The 16,941-nt window shown below is 46.2% G+C and overlaps 1 protein-coding gene across 3 annotated transcripts; it reads left to right on the top strand.

The window, feature by feature from the left end:
- Positions 1-5,769: 5,769 nt before the first annotated feature.
- LOC129050915 (uncharacterized) lies at positions 5,770-16,850 on the top strand. Of its 3 annotated transcripts, XM_054534724.2 has the most exons (9): positions 5,770-6,231; positions 9,621-9,720; positions 9,884-10,022; positions 12,983-13,084; positions 14,100-14,160; positions 14,270-14,442; positions 14,560-14,654; positions 15,820-15,893; positions 16,794-16,850. In XM_054534724.2, the coding sequence occupies exons 3-9, from the start codon at positions 9,928-9,930 to the stop codon at positions 16,848-16,850; spliced, it is 657 nt and encodes a 218-aa protein (XP_054390699.2). In that variant the 5' UTR covers positions 5,770-6,231; positions 9,621-9,720; positions 9,884-9,927. The 3 variants fall into 3 exon arrangements, with proteins under 3 accessions (XP_054390699.2, XP_054390698.2, XP_054390697.2); XM_054534723.2 differs by lacking the exon at positions 16,794-16,850 and having other exon boundaries at positions 6,084-6,231; positions 15,823-16,649; XM_054534722.2 differs by lacking the exon at positions 16,794-16,850 and having other exon boundaries at positions 6,084-6,231; positions 15,820-16,649.
- Positions 16,851-16,941: the final 91 nt, after the last annotated feature.

Raw genomic sequence — 16,941 nt, 5'->3', positions numbered from 1 at the left:
CTCCTGAGTGGCTGGGATTACAGCCGTGTGCCACCACACCCAGTTAATTTTGTATTTTTAGTAGAGATAGGGTTTCTCCATGTTTGACTTTGAGGAACCCTGGGGGCTCAGGAAGGAAGGAGTGCCCGGAAGCAGGGACAGGGAGCTGGTTGGGGAGGACCAGAAATCAGGTTTGTGAAGGTTCCAGAGAGGACCTGTCCTTGGGAGGAGCGTGGGGGGCTGAGATGGGGGAGGGGGCATTGGAATGGCGGGGCGCGTGCGGACCGTCCATTGTGAGGCGGCACCACTGACATCAGGGATTGATGGAGAGGGAGTATAAAATCCCAGGGTTGCTAAGAGAGGGCCCAGACCGAAGAAGGTTTGGCGGTTTGGTGGAAAGCAGAACCTTGGTCTCCATCTAACTGCTTCTAAGCCTCACGCTCCCTTGCCCTGCGCGTCCTATTGCTTCCCTGATTGACCTTCTCCGTGACCTGTAGCTAAACCTTCCACCAGCGCTTGAGAACTTAATTTGAACCAGATCCTTTCCCAAACCCCTTTCTCCTCCTCCTCCTCCTCCTCTTCCACCTCCAGGTGCCCAACAGCCCCCTTCTCCTCCTTTCCCTTCCCTTCCCTCCCCTCCCCTCCCCCTTCCCTCTGCCTCCCCATTCCTGTCCCCTTCCCTCCCCCTGCCCTAAGCCACCCCCACCTCTGTCCTGGCCGCCTCAGGGCGCCCTGAGAGGACCAGGACATGCCGGTGTGGTGGCTGCTCTTTTGGCTCCTCCTGCTGGGATTTATCAGCCATCACCCCACCTATGTGAGTAGACGCTGGACCCGCGGGGTTTCTTCCTTGTTCCCGGGCTGTGTCACGCGGCGTGAAATTACACAGCTCAGGCCTGTAATCCCAGCACTTTAGGGGGTGGAGGTGGGCAGATCACTTGAGTCCAGGAGTTGAAGACTAGCCAGGGCATCATAGCAAAACCCCATCTCTACAAAAAATTCCAAAAACGATTAGTCGGGCCTGGTGGTGCGTACCTGTTATCCCAGTTACCGGAGAGGCTGAGGTGGGAGGATCGCTTGGGCCTAAGAGCTGGAAGTTGCAGTTAGCCGAGATGGCCCCGCTGCACTCTTGTCTCGAAAAAACAAAATGGACCAAAAGAAAGTGAAATATCATTTGATTTGTGTCATCTGGCTTGACGACTTTTTTTTTTTTTTTTTTTTTTAAGACAGTCTCACTCTGTTGCCCAGGCTGGAGTGCAGTGGCAAGATCTCGGCTCACTGCAACCTCCGCTTCCGGGGTTCAAGCAATTGTCCTGCCTCAGCCTCCTGAGTAGCTGGGATTACAAGCACAGACCACCACACCTGGCTAATTTTTGTATTTTTAGTATAGACGGGGTTTCAGCATGTTCGCCAGGATAGTCTCCATCTCTCGACCTCGTGATCCACCTGCCTCAGTCTCCCAAAGTGCTGGGATTACAGGCGTGAGCCACCGCACCCGGCCAAAATATATAACCTTAAGTGTAAGTTTACTAACTTTGGAAAGTACGTACACCAGCATAACCCAACCCCCGTTCAAGATCTACATTATTTTATTTTTATTATTTTTATTTTTATTTTATTATTACTATTTTTTTTAGACAAGGTTTCTCCCTTGTTGCCCAGGCTGCAGTGCAATGGCACAATATCCCTTGTTGCCCATTGGAGTACAGTGGTACAATATCAGGTCACTGCAACCTCTGCTTCCCAGGTTCGAGCAATTCTCCTGCCTCAGCCTCCTGAGTGGCTGGGATTACAGCCGTGTGCCACCACACCCAGTTAATTTTGTATTTTTAGTAGAGATAGGGTTTCTCCATGTTTGACTTTGAGGAACCCTGGGGGCTCAGGAAGGAAGGAGTGCCCGGAAGCAGGGACAGGGAGCTGGTTGGGGAGGACCAGAAATCAGGTTTGTGAAGGTTCCAGAGAGGACCTGTCCTTGGGAGGAGCGTGGGGGGCTGAGATGGGGGAGGGGGCATTGGAATGGCGGGGCGCGTGCGGACCGTCCATTGTGAGGCGGCACCACTGACATCAGGGATTGATGGAGAGGGAGTATAAAATCCCAGGGTTGCTAAGAGAGGGCCCAGACCGAAGAAGGTTTGGCGGTTTGGTGGAAAGCAGAACCTTGGTCTCCATCTAACTGCTTCTAAGCCTCACGCTCCCTTGCCCTGCGCGTCCTATTGCTTCCCTGATTGACCTTCTCCGTGACCTGTAGCTAAACCTTCCACCAGCGCTTGAGAACTTAATTTGAACCAGATCCTTTCCCAAACCCCTTTCTCCTCCTCCTCCTCCTCCTCTTCCACCTCCAGGTGCCCAACAGCCCCCTTCTCCTCCTTTCCCTTCCCTTCCCTCCCCTCCCCTCCCCCTTCCCTCTGCCTCCCCATCCCTGTCCCCTTCCCTCCCCCTGCCCTAAGCCACCCCCACCTCTGTCCTGGCCGCCTCAGGGCGCCCTGAGAGGACCAGGACATGCCGGTGTGGTGGCTGCTCTTTTGGCTCCTCCTGCTGGGATTTATCAGCCATCACCCCACCTATGTGAGTAGACGCTGGACCCGCGGGGTTTCTTCCTTGTTCCCGGGCTGTGTCACGCGGCATGAAATTACACAGCTCAGGCCTGTAATCCCAGCACTTTAGGGGGTGGAGGTGGGCAGATCACTTGAGTCCAGGAGTTGAAGACTAGCCAGGGCATCATAGCAAAACCCCATCTCTACAAAAAATTCCAAAAACGATTAGTCGGGCCTGGTGGTGCGTACCTGTTATCCCAGTTACCGGAGAGGCTGAGGTGGGAGGATCGCTTGGGCCTAAGAGCTGGAAGTTGCAGTTAGCCGAGATGGCCCCGCTGCACTCTTGTCTCGAAAAAACAAAATGGACCAAAAGAAAGTGAAATATCATTTGATTTGTGTCATCTGGCTTGACGACTTTTTTTTTTTTTTTTTTTTTTAAGACAGTCTCACTCTGTTGCCCAGGCTGGAGTGCAGTGGCAAGATCTCGGCTCACTGCAACCTCCGCTTCCAGGGTTCAAGCAATTGTCCTGCCTCAGCCTCCTGAGTAGCTGGGATTACAAGCACAGACTACCACGCCTGGCTAATTTTTGTATTTTTAGTATAGACGGGGTTTCAGCATGTTCGCCAGGATAGTCTCCATCTCTCGACCTCGTGATCCGCCTGCCTCAACCTCCCAAAGTGCTGGGATTACAGGCGTGAGCCACCGCACTCGGCCAAAATATATAACCTTAAGTGTAAGTTTACTGACTTTGGAAAGTACGTACACCAGCATAACCCAACCCCCGTTCAAGATCTACATTATTTTATTTTTATTATTTTTATTTTTATTTTATTATTATTATTGTTTTGAGACAGGGTTTCTCCCTTGTTGCCCAGGCTGGAGTGCAATGGCACAATATCCCTTGTTGCCCATTGGAGTACGGTGGTACAATATCAGCTCACAGCAACCTCTGCTTCCCAGGTTCGAGCAATTCTCCTGCCTCAGCCTCCTGAGTGGCTGGGATTACAGCCGTGTGCCACCACACCCAGTTAATTTTGTATTTTTAGTAGAGATAGGATTTCTCCATGTTGGTCAGGCTGGTTTTGAACTCCCGACCTCAGGTGATCTGCCCGCCTCGGCCTCCCAAAGTGTTGGGATTACAGGCGTAAACCACCGTGCCCAGCCAAGATCTAACTATTATGTCACCCCAGAAAGTGAACTCTCACTCTTCCCGGCCAGTCTCTTTCTTATCATGGGTTAGCTTGCTTATTGTGGAATTTCGCGTATACAGATGCATGCCATGCCATAGGTACTCTTTTGTGTCTGCCTTCTTCTGCTCAACACCATGTTTCTGAATCATTACCATTGTTGTATGGTTCTCTAACTCCATCATTTGCGTTTCAGACTCAGCATATGCTGAGTTCAACCTGTTGAAGGGCTATCTCTGTTTAATTCACCATCTTGAAAGAAACATTTAAAATTGAGATGTTTTCAAAAATATATAGTTAAATCCTGAGGAATCGATGTAGAAATGCTATCGCAAGCTGTCTGAACTTACTCAGGGGAAGTCTTCGTCTTCACTCACATAAGAGTCTAATGGAATGAATATCAACAATCTTAGAGAAATCCCACACTCTTCATGCCATTTGCATGATCTGCACCTTGGTCATTTTTTTTTTTTTTTTTTTGGAGATGGAGTCTCACTCTGTCACCCAGGCTGAGTGCAGTGGTGCAATCTCGGCTCACTGCAACCTCTGCCTCCCCGGTTCAAGTGATTCATCTGCCTCAGCCTCCCGAGTAGCTGGAACTATAGGCGCGTGCCACCAGACCCTGCTAACTTTTTGTATTTTTAGTAGAGATGGGGTTTCACCATGTTAGCTAGGATGGTCTCAATCTCCTGATCTCGAGATCCACCCACCTCGGCTTCCCAAATTGCTGGGATTACAAGCATGAGCCACCGTGCCCGGCCCACCTTGTTAATTTTTAAGCACTAAAATTTGATACTTATATGTGAATGAAGTAATCCCTTCATTGTATTTTTTTTTAACTTATGCTGAGCTTTAAATCACAAAGATTCACATAATCCAAGAGAGAAGTATTATTTAGAGGGATTCTTTAATCATGTGATATATAATAAATGCATCCAATGTTACACGTCAATTTAAAAAACAAGTAAATAACTTTAAAGAAAAGATAACTACTGGCCAGGAACGGTGGCTCACACCTGTATTCCCAGCACTTTGGGAGGCCGAGGCAGGTAGATCATGAGGTCAGGAGTTGGAGACCAGCCTGGCCAACATGGTGAAACCCTGTCTCTACTAAAAATACAAAAATTAGCCGAGCACGGTGGCAGGCACCTGTAATCCCAGTTACTCAGTAGGCTGAGGCAGGAGAATCGCTTGAACCCAGGAGGCAGAGGTTGCAGTGACCTGAGATCATGCCACTGCAATCTAGCCTGGGTAACAGAGCAAGACTTTGTCTCAAAACAGAAAAGAAAAGATAAGATAATTACTTTATACTTAGCTTGTCTTACCCATGAGTGATGGGCTGCATGTGGCCCAGGACAGTTTTGAATGCAGTTCAACACAAATTTGTAAACTTTCTTAAAACATTATGAGATTTTGGCCAGGTGCAGTGGCTCTTGCCTCTAATCCCAGCACTTTGGGAGGCTGAGGCGGGCAGATTACCTGAGGTCAGGAGTTTGAGACCACCCTGGCCAACATGGCAAAACCCCATCTCCACAAAAAATAGAAAAATTTGCTGAGTGCACTGTCAGGCACCTGTACTCCCAGCTACTCAGGAGGCTGAGGCAGGAGAATCACTTGAACCTGAGAGGCAGAGGTTGCAATGAGCCGAGAGCACGCCACTGCACTCCAGCCTGGGTGACAGAGTGAGACCCCATCTCAAAAACAAACAACAAACAAAAACAAAAGCAAAAAAATGGCCGGGCACGGTGGCTCACACCTGTAATCCCAGCACTTTGGGAGGCCGAGGCAGGCAGATCGCCTGTCAGGAGTTCGAGACCAGCCTGGCCAACAGGGTGAAACCTCATCTCTACTAAAAATACAAAAATTAGTCAGACATGGTGGCAGAGACCTGTAATCTCAGCTACTCGGGAGGCTGAGGGAGGAGAATGGCTTGAGCCCAGGAGCTGGAGGTTGCAGTGAGCCGAGATTGCACCACTGCACTCCAGCCTGGACGACTGAGCGGAGCGGAACACTGTCTCCAAAAAAAAAAAAAAAAGAAAAAAAAAAAAAAAGGAGCTCTTTTTTAGATCATCAGCTATTGTTAGTGTTAGTGTATGTTATGTGTGGCTCAAGACAACTTTGCTTCTTTTAATATAGCCAGGGAAGCCAAAAGATTGGATATCCCTGCTTTATACCAAGAAAGACGACACCCCACATTTGCAATGTCTAAAAACACTACCAGCCATCTGAAAAACATGAGACTTCTAACTTCTGTTCTTTTTTGTAGCAGTGGAATCCCACGGTGATATCTGAGGGATGTGGTTACCTTTTGGAGGAGGTTGATGGTTTCTAAGGATGATTCTTTCTGAGTGAAATATTGTCAGTGTCATTGACCTTTTCATTATTTCAACTATTATTATTCCAGGTTATCAATTCTCTGCCTGATGATTTTCATCCTGGGACTGACTTTTGTGGAATTCCTTGGATAGTTATCATTATTGTGTTTCTGGGAATTTCTACACTTGCCATTTTCCTCTGGAAAACTAGCCTTTGTGTGAGTATACTAACTTTCTGTAGAGGTATACTTGTAATCACAAATAAGAATAAATTATTTAAAACAATTCACGTTTCTGGACTTCATTATGAATATGTGGTTTTACCCAAAAAATCAGGGAAATGATTTATTAGCATAAGAATTATGAAAATATCTGCCATTTACATTATGAAAATTAAATAGGTTGGTGTTTGTTTAATAAAATGTCAACAGAGCTTTTGGTCAAAAATAACTTTTTTTAACCTTAGTGTTATTTATCAGAAATGGAGTATGAGGTTTCATCACTTAAATAGGAAATTCTTTCTAAACTCTTCTGCTTTATAGTTCTAGCATATGGGTGGAAGGAAAGCTTCCAGTCTCCTCTCTGAAGATTCACTGCAGAAATGAGCTGACAACAGACAGCTTAACAGGAGAAGAAAAACATAGAACAGGCATAAACATGGGAACCAGCTGAAAAATGAGACTGCTAGAAGGGCCGGATTGTTGATGCTTAAAGAGCACCCTCTTCTGAGGGGAGAGGGAGATAGATGGAGATGTAGGCCATTTAGAGGGGCAGCAAATGATCTTTAGGGGAAATGGAAGAGCTCAAGGAACAAACAATTGGCCTGAGACAAAGTTCCTCTGAGGTCATAGGGATGAGGTGACAAACTGCCAGAAGGTGAAGGGCAGAACTGCACTGCATCTCATGATGCAGAGAAAGCCCCAGAGAATCTCTTAGAACTGCCCTCCAGAGAATCAATGAAAAGTGTGTCTGGGCAGGGTAATTTTGAATGACATCATTCAAAGTGCATGTTCCCAGTTGCAACTGGAGAGAGATCAGTATGTCAAAAGTCTGTACTTGGTAAGAATTTGGCTGCTAAGTTGTGCCATAATTTGTCTTTTGAGCCTTTTTTCCATTGGGTAAGTTGAGCTCTACATTTTCTCTTGCCATTCATGGCAGTAAAAATGTGGTTGTCTGGGGGCTGAACCTCCTTCTGAACAATGATCCAAGATAAAAGTACTAATACCACAATGCTTTTTTATATTCAAGGGAAGAGGAAGTATGTTTCAGTTTTACCACCTAGATAATTACACATCATTTGGCACTGCCTTTCAAGATATGCAGAAAACAGAAAATATATGAGTTATGAAGATATCGAGGCACATTTAACATTCTCTATGCCACTTAGTCCTGAAGAGAGAATTTTCGGTATAAATTGGAGGAAGTTTTTTTTTTTTTTTCCCAGCCCCGAGACGAGTCTCCCTGTGTTGCCCAGGCTGGGGTATAATGGTGTGATCTTGGCTCACTGCAACCTCCACCTCCTGGCTTCAAGCGATTCCCCTGCCTCAGCCTCTCAAGTAGCTGGGATTACAGGTGCCCACCACCATGCCCAGCTAATTTTTGTATTTTTAGTAGAGTCGGGGTTTTACCACGTTGGCCAGGCTAGTCTCAAAACCCGACCTCAAATGATCCGCCCACCTCAGCCTCCCAAAGTGCTGGGATTACAAGCGTCAGCCACCACGGGAGCCGGGGGAAGTTTTTAAATTTACCGCTTTTTAAAAATTCCATTGAGGAAAGTTCACTTGAGCTGTTGGACTTAGAAAACTTCACACCTTCTCATCTTTGTCCTTATCATCTAGTCATCTATACCACTACCTCCTAAGCAGGGACATCATGGGTGCCATGAAGCATTCATGCATGATGGCATTTCCTTGCTTCTCATTTCTTCATGTGTTTGACATTCCTCCTAGCTCCAAGCTGGGCCAGCTACCTTTCCTATGAAATCTAGCAGTAGCTGTGGGATAGATGTGGTTGCTCTTTCATCTTTTTAGATTACCCGTGCTTCTCTCGAAATCCTAGTACATGTTTTGTTTTTTATCCTATGTGCAGAAATCAGAAAAGAACAAATTCTGCAAAGAATTTGAAAGATATTATTTCAGGCCAGGTGTGGTGGCTCATGCCTGTAATCCCAACACTTTGGAAGGCTGAGGCAGGTGGATCACTTGAGGTCAGGAGTCCAAGACCACATGGGCCAACATGGTGCAACCCCATCTCTACTAAAAAGACAAAAATTAGCCAGGCATGGTAGCGGGCACCCGTAATCCCAGCTACTTGGGAGGCTAAGGCACAAGAATCGCTTGAATCTGGGAGGTGGAGGTTGCCGTGAGCCAAGGTAGTGCCACTGCACTTCAGCATGGGTGAGAGTGACACTCCGTCTCAAATAAAAAAAAAAAGTTATTTCAATAACTACCTCAGGAGATTCATAGGTATCTGACCCACATCTGAGATGGGATTTGCATTGCATTTTAGCTATGATGAGAACAAATATTTAATATCTTAGAAGATTAAAAGCATACTGTGATAATATGGAAATCTTGGTGGGAATTCAGTCATTAGTGAGAATGTTTTGCGTTAGGTTCAAACCAGCCTCAATGAAGCTGATGTGAGGGAAGGGAAAGTGGACTCTGGGTAGAGCAGGGATAGAAGGAAGATGCTCCAGTGCAGATCAGGAAAGAGCAGGGGGTGAAATGTTACAAATTCTGGAACTCGGAGAGCTGAAGGTAATTACTTCCTTTTCAAGTTGTGAAACATGTTAACCTGTGGTAAAATACTTATAACATGATAATTACCATCTAACCATGTTGAAGTGTGCAGTTCAGTTGTGTGAAGTATATTCATGTCTTTTTTTTTTTTTTTTTTTGAGACGGAGTCTCACTCTGTCACCAGGCTGGAGTGCAGTGGTGTGATCTCGGCTCACTGCAACCTCTGCCTCTTGGGTTCAAGCAGTTCTCCTGCCTCAGCCTCCCGAGTAGCTGGGACTACAGGCATGCGCCACCATGCTCAGCTAATTTTTGCATTTTTAGTAGAGACGGGGTTTCACCATGTTGGCCAGGATGGTCTCCATCTCTTGACCTTGTGATTCACCTGCCTCGGCCTCCCAAAGTGCTGGGATTACAGGCGTGAGCTACCGCACCTGGCCTATTTTTTTTTTTTTTTTTTTTTTTGAGACAGAGTTTCAATCTTGTTGCCCAGGTTGGAGTGCAATGGCACAATCTCAGCTCACTACAACATTTTCCTCCTGGGTTCAAGCGATTCTCCTGCCTCAGCCTCCTGAGTAGTTGGGATTACAGGCATGCACCACCTCCCGGTGATCTTGGCTCACTGCAACTTCCGCCTCCCGGCTTCAAATGGTTCTTTGCCTCAGCCTCCCGAGTAGCTCAGATTACAGGCGCCCGCAGCCATGCCCGGCTAATTTTTGTATTTTTAGTAGAGACGGGGTTTCACCATCTTGGCCAGCTGGTCTTGAACTCCTGACTCCGTGATCCACCCGCCTCGGCCTCCCAAAGTGCTGGGATTATAGGCATGAGCCAGCATGCCCAGCCGTCATTCTTAAATTATTATTTCCTAGGTGTCTTTCCTCAAGACTGTCTTAAAGTCACAAAATGTACATGACGGATCCAAGGATGTACAGTGGAAAGCCTGGAGGTCCAATAGCCGTAGCTGGGAAGGTATGGCTCTGTTGGAGTCCCCATAGTGTGGAAATGAGTTTGCCCTGGAAAGGGAAAGAACAGCTTCTTGCCCTCAGGTTTCTCACCTTCTCCTCTCCTCACCCTCACCAAGGGCCGAGGTCCATTTGTATGCACACAAAGAAAAGGGTTTCTTCCTTTCCAGGAATTAAATTTGGCCTGGAAGACCTCTTTACTTCATGGAGACATATGGAAGCCAAAGTTCCAGCTGAAGTCCGTAAGGTGACAAGGAAGGTCAACAGTCATTACAAAATCAATGGACAGAGGAAGACTGCCGAGGAAGAGTAAGATGTGCCTTGACACAAATACTGTTGTTATGAAACATGTGCCAATCAAAGTAGACAACTGTAAAGTCCTTGAGAATATTTTCTACAATATTTGTGGCAAATTCAGTGGGTTCAAAATTGAGTTTGTCCTTTCTGCTTGATTAGTTTAATCCGCATAATTCCTTTCCCTTCCTACATTCTTGTTTGTAATTTTTTCGGGGGAAGAGGAGGTGCTAGTACTGGCATTGGTTTTCCTTTCTCTCTTTTTTTTTTTCCTGAGATGGAGCTTTGCTCTTGTTGCCCAGGCTGTAGTGCAATGGCAGAATCTCGACTCACTGCCTTTTGGGTTCAAGCAATTCTCCTGCCTCAGCCTCCCAAGTAGCTGGGATTACAGGTGCCCACCACCATGCCCAGCTAATTTTTGTATTTTTACTAGAGATGGGGTTTCGCCATGTTGTCCAGGCTGGTCTCGAACTTCTGACCTCAGGTGATCCACCCGCCTCAGCCTCCCAAAGTGCTGGATTAGAGGTGTGAGCCACCATACCCAGCCTTTTTTTTTTTTTTTTTTTTTAATTTTGAGATAGAGTCTCACTCTGTCGCCCAGGCTGGAGTGCTATGGCGCAATATTGGCTCACTGCAACCTCTGCCTCCCAGGTTGAAGCAATTCTGCCTCAGCCTCCCGAGTAGCTTGGATTACAGGTGTGTGCCACCACACTCAGCCAATTTCTTTATTTATTTATTTATTTTGAGACAGAGTCTCACTCTGTCACCCAGGCTAGAGTGCAGTGGTGTGATCTTGGCTCACTGCAACCTCCGCCTCCCAGGTTCAAGTGATTCTTATCCCTCAGCCTCTTGAGTAGCTGGGACTACAGGCATATGCCACCATGCCCGGATAATTTTTGTATTTTTAGTAGAGGTGGGGTTTCACCATATTGGCCAGGCTGGTCTAGAACTCCTGACATCATGATCTGCACACCTTGGCCTCCCAATGTGCTGGGATTACAGGCGTGAGCCACTGTGCCCAGCCCAATTTTTGTATTTTTAGTAAAGACCGGGGTTCACCATGTTGGCCAGGCTAGTCTTGAACTCCTGACCTCAGGTGATCCGCCTGCGTCTGCCTTCCAGCGTGAGCCACTGCTCCCAGCCTGGATTGTTGAATTCAATGCTTGGCTCACCTCCAGATTCATTTTCAGTCTTTCACGTTTTGGTCGTATTACATTGTATTTTGCTGCCATATGACTGATCTTTTTTTGTTAAATGTGAGATACTTGTTAAAAAATATTTAGCAATGAATTGAGGCCTAGTAGCATGTTATCTTGTTGCAGAAGAGATGGGAGTCTACTTCTGGGGGATGGTCGGGGTCCTCCATACAGGCTGCAATTGAGGTCGTCAGTGCAGGCTTAGTCCCTACAAAGGCCAGGGTATTTCCTATCCACCTCTGTTCTGATGTGTGACTCTTCTGGGTCTCAACCAGAGCCAGTGGACTTCAGTACGGGTCGCTTTCATTGGCAGACTCTCAATCCACTTGTTTTTCATCTAATCGCATGCATGTGTACAAAAGCTGCTCTGCTTCTTTGCATCTCAGTAGTCCCTTCTGGAATTCAGCAATGAAACTCAGGGAAATGGGTTCCAAATGCAAGGCTGACTTTCGTCCTGGGTTTCCTTCTTCTCCATCTTGACCTCATGTCTGTTTACTGCCATGTGAGCAATTTGATGTATTCAATCATGGGTTTTATATTCTGTTTGGTGTCCCCCATCGTTCTCATCGGAGATCGGAAGCTTCAGATGCACTTATGTCAACTCAAGATTAGAATGCTTCCTTAGCTTCCCTCCAGAGTCAGGTTTTGTGTTTGTAGTTCCCAAGTGCACAGCAGGAGTAGTGAGGTCCTCACTGGCTTCTCATTTGCATTAATCTGTGAGCTCATTTAGCGTGGGGACAGGACCCTGCTCCCATTGCATTCTCAGCACCTCACCACACACTCCTTGTTTGAGGCCACTCCAGACAGCATGTGCTGAAGGATGCCCTGTGGTCAGAAACAAGTTCATTAACTTTCTCTTTGAAGTGTTTTTGTCCCTGTTTCCTAGCATTCTGGGAATTTTACACATCCTTCTTATAAAACCAAGTATCAGGTGAGGTCCTTAGGATCAGGAGCATGAATCAAGTGGTGTGAGGGCAACACAGCAAACTTACCTTTTTAGGCCATTTCCTTTTTCTGCCCTCACTCTCTGTGAACTGAACCTTGTTAAAGTCAGTCAACACCAGGGTGGAGGGTTTGCAGTTGTCATCTATTTTCAGGACATAACACCCTGACTTAGGAGCCAATCCGATCATTTCTAATTCAATAGATGCGCCCAGCATTGAGATTGCCTTTTCTCTCAACCAGGATCTTTAAAGTCGATGACAAGAGTTCCAGTCCTGAATCATGGCAAAGTGCAGTAGTGAACTGCAGGGTTAATGACACCATATTCTGGAAGGATCTCTCTATGTCTGATGGTCTCAGTTCCGGCATCAGCCTCTGACTGAGAATCAGGTCTCCCACAGGAGGAGGCAGATGAGGAGCAATCCTCTGCTTCCGATGGAGTTAGTTGTGATGAGGTGGTGAGGTCTGGTTTTTCACACTGAACTAAAATGAGCTTTCGCTGTGTCAAGCACAAGACTGACCCCAGAGACACACATAGTGCACCTCATAGAAGCTTTTAATAGTCTTTATATTTACTAAAGAATAGGACTAACTATAGAACTATGAAGATGAGCTAGAAATGACAGGTGACTTGCCAGCAGGCCAGAGTGTGATATTTCTTTGTCCCTCAATGAGAGGGGTCAATTCTCCCTTTGGTTGTGAGAATCAGTTGGTTCATTTATGGGAAGGTTGCAGGGGGGATCTTTGAATCACAGCCTTCAGATGCCAGAAGGGTAGAGGGAATCCCACACGGGCTGGTGGATCATGTGTGTGCATTTCCCTCCCTTCCAATCTCAGGAAACAAAACATGAAAGAATGTGAGCAAGCAGAAAATGAGAGGCAGCTATCAGAGGCAGAGGAGAATGGGAAATTGGATATGAAAGAAATACACACCCAACTGTGAGTTGAGAAACTGAACCCCACCCTCTTAGGAAACCCCCATTGGAATGTTGTTTTTAACCTTTGTACAATGTTTAGACCCAGTCAATGCAGAAATAGAAACAAATGGTCAGAAGACATATCCAGAGAGAGAGAGAGAGAGTTGACAAAACAGAAAACAAAGTACCTTAAGATTTACCAGTGACCAAAAGATGTGAAGTAGCAAAACGTCTCCTGACCCCATTGCCAGCTAGACTGTGTGGAAACTCAGTTACCAGCTATTCTAGGGGTGGAGTGAGTTGTTGTCATCCTTAGGAAAGTGTGTTGTTGTAGGATCAACCACATCCTTCAAAAGGACTATGCCTGTTTATAAGCCCAGCTGTTTCTGCCCTGTGAAACACGGAAAGGATATTAATACAAAGAGAATAGAGCTTTATGATAAAAGATGCTCAATGAAGGATGAATTAGGGATATACTGAGAATGGGGAAGGAAATTGTCAACTCAGAAGTCAGCAGGCAATAAGCAAAAGAGGAGGAATCAATACAGCAACAGTTTGGATCAGACTGTACTGTTTTTGTTTTTGTTTTTGTTATTTTTTTCTGAGGTGGAGTCTCACTCTGTCACCCAGCCTGGAGTGCAATGACGTGATCTTGGCTCACTGTAACCTCCGCCTCCTAGGTTCAAGTGATTCCCCTGCCTCAGCCTCCCAAGTAGCTGGGATTACAGGTGCCTGCCACCACGCCCGGCTAATTCTTTGTATTTTTAGTAGAGATGGGGTTTCACCGTATTAGCCACGATGTTCTCAATCTCCTGACCTCGTGATCCACCCGCCTCGGCCTCCCAGAGTGCTGGGATTACAGGCGTCAGCCACCGCGACCGGCTCAGACTGTACTCTTACAGCCATCTGAAATACGTTTTCTAGGTATAGATAGATTGCGTAAGGGTACAGTTGTGAGGATAACAGAAACATGGCAGATTATTTAAAGTCATCCTGAAAGTGGTGCTTTATCTGATGAAAGTGATTGTAATCCATAGGCAACCGTTTCAACGCACGCAAGAGTTGCAGCGGTGGGAAGAGGACTACTACAGATGCAAAGTAAGGAGCTTCCTCCCCGCAGTTGCAGGATAGTTCAGTGCTGATGCAGATGATGCCACGGCCCTTAGACTCTCTCAACATTCAATTTCTCATGTGTTGGCTTTTTCAGATCGCCCCTTCTGCAAGAAGGCCTCTTGCCAACTCAGGAAGTTTGTTTGTTTTCCTTGCTTTTGGACATAGTCTGCCAGGTCAGGACATGGATGTATTTTTCTCCCCACACCTCTGTGCTCAAGCCTTGCAAAGGTGGATGGCAGAGAGGAAGGCTGCCTACAAGCGGCACAGGTAGGTCATTGTGATGGACATTTTAAAGGATGTTTTTGTTTTGAGATACAGCTTTGAGCATCTAGTAAAGAACTTGGTGTTTTAATTCTTCAAGTCAATTCTTTCTATGTCTTCTAGGTGTGAAATGAGGCAAAAGCAGAGAGTGCCAGAGAGACACATGAGTCAGGAGCCAGTCCAGGGACGACCGGGCCTAGAGAACCCTTTCTGGAGGGGTAGGAGCTTGCTGTGAAGGCAGCCGCTTAATTGGTGCTGCACAATCCACACACCTTGCTTCTCCTTTTGGGGATGAGGGCTCGGGTGGGGTGATTGTTATGTTTCCTGGAAACAATTCCAAGCACTTATAAAGAGAACAGTTGTTTCGCTGGGTGGCAGGACACTATTTTTCTCAGGTGCCCGAGCTGAATGGCTCTTGGCTAGTCCCCTGTGAATGGTGGAGCTCAGGCCGCTCCACTGACTGTGGACGTTGCCCCACCCTGATGTCTTGGTTACTTTTAACTGAGGAATTGAGCCTAGAAGGCAGGTGGGCCAGCTCCCCTTTCCACCTTCACTCAGTGTGAAGGATTTATTTTTCTTTCACTTGAGAAAACAATAATAACACTTTAGAATGGGAGCCACATGGGCTGATGAGAGCACAGATTTTCTGGCCATGTCTTCATGGATCAATATTGTAGCTTGAGATCTGCTTTAAGAAAAGAAGCATTTATTTACACTTTTTGGAACTTCCTTCATTCTTTTTGTTTAAGTTGTTTATTGTCAACTATATAACTCCATTAGTAAGTTAGATTTCTATGTAATCCTACTCCTCTAACATTTGAAGTGTAACCCTAAAACTTTCCAGTTAATTTCTGTAGCTCTTACCTTTTCTCATGACTGTTCATCTCTTTATGTCCATTTCTGTTAATAAGTATTGATAATACCTGGCCAGGTATGAAAGTTAGATTAACTATGAATCCACAGAATTTTAAATGTCCCTATGGCTTGAAGAAGAGGAGCAGTGCTGTTCCTGTCCAGGGTTTATTGATATTCTTCCAACCATGGCTGTTCCTATTTTAATTTTGAGTCTGTGCTCACATGATGAGTGATTTCCTCTGATATGTACTGATTTAGAGCTCATTTCCAGCTGGTTAGAGCCTGACCTGTTCACAGCCTGTTGAGAGTTAAGAATACCCCTGGACCAGGGCTCTGTGGTATCTTCCTCAAGGACGAGGGTCCAGAGGGCTCCAGAGTCCTCTGAGGCATGTGGTCAATAAACCCTGTGCCTCTGGTAAGGGACCTGTGTGGCAGAGAGTGAGATGGCATCGGAGGGTGTGGAGGGTTTCTTATTCTGCACAGAACATGCAAGCCAGATTTAGCCCCATTCCCTTCTCTGGCCCTTAGCAGATTCAGGACCTCATTGGGTTCCCATGAGGAACAGCAGCGGCGTCCCAGCTGAAAACACAGAGAAGACAAAGGTAAATGCTGGGGACGTTTTCACTCTTCCTATATCAGGACGCTTTGGTCTTTTCCGACAATGCCCTCTCCTGGCCTGGCCTCTGCTCTGTAGGTTCTGTGGTGCCTTTTCTGTCTCGACTTCTTGAGAAGCAAAATCTTCTCCATGAGCTTTCAGGCTTCTCCGTTCCCAGCTGATCATCGTTGGTGGCACCTCCAGAATCCATAAAAGCTCAGGGACCGAGGGCTGAAGGGCTTTTACTGTTCTGTTTCCAGAAATAACACGAGGAGGCACCACTGACCTCCAGTACTGTAGGTCTCATGGCGCGGTGAACTCTGACTGATCCACCTTACCCAAGATGTTGTGGGGTCTCATTTCCGAAATATGTGGGATTTTCTTTTGCTGTGATTTTGTTTGCATTCTGCCGTAATGTAGGTGATTAACGTTTGAAATATCTGCTGTATTCCCAGAAGTGAAAATAGTGAAAACGCATTAATCTAACATTAATTTGTGCTTTGTGCAATTTTGAATGCTCTTTGACAAGGCCAATTCCATAGTTCGTCACAGTCCCATCCCTGTTGGTAACCATGTTGTGCAAAAACACCTTCATACCCACCCAGTGGGGCCCCTGATCTAACATTCTAAGTGTCAGAGGTTCCATATTTGTAATAGCAAATAGGCCCTGACTGTAAATTAGTGAAGAGTGAATGTAACTTATTACCTACAGGGACAATTCCAAATGAAGGCCTTAAATGATGCTCAGCTAAGCTGATTCTTGTGTGGCCTCTGTACCTTCAAAAGCTGCCGAGTCCTATGATTACACATGATGGGACTTGTACACTTGAAGTGAAACACAGTTTTAAAACTTGCTTTCTTTAGAACTCCCACCTCATTTTTCCATGGGGTATTCTTTATGTCATAGTGCACTTACAATTTGGTATTACCTGGGAGTGAAAAGAAATATTACAGCCATGTCTAACTGACTTCTTGAGATAAGATTGTTCTGTCAGAAATCCCTCTCCCAGTTCCCCTGAAGCTCTTCAGGAATCCACATCTCTCCAGAGCTCTTT

This window comes from Pongo abelii, chromosome 18, assembly GCF_028885655.2.
Source record: "Pongo abelii isolate AG06213 chromosome 18, NHGRI_mPonAbe1-v2.0_pri, whole genome shotgun sequence".
In the NCBI taxonomy this organism is placed as follows: domain Eukaryota; kingdom Metazoa; phylum Chordata; class Mammalia; order Primates; family Hominidae; genus Pongo; species Pongo abelii.
Note: the sequence above shows the minus strand (reverse complement) of the source record. Positions and strands in the feature narration are given on the sequence as shown.

What these genes read in the sequence shown, in the direction of transcription:
- LOC129050915 (XM_054534722.2), top strand. Translation starts at nt 9,928, where the DNA reads ATGGAAGCCAAAGTTCCAGCTGAAGTCCGTAAGGTGACAAGGAAGGTC. An exon ending in GCTGCCTACAAGCGGCACAG is followed by an intron (nt 14,443 to 14,559) that starts GTAGGTCATTGT and finishes TATGTCTTCTAG; the next exon opens with GTGTGAAATGAGGCAAAAGC. An exon ending in AGAGAACCCTTTCTGGAGGG is followed by an intron (nt 14,655 to 15,819) that starts GTAGGAGCTTGC and finishes TCTGGCCCTTAG; the next exon opens with CAGATTCAGGACCTCATTGG.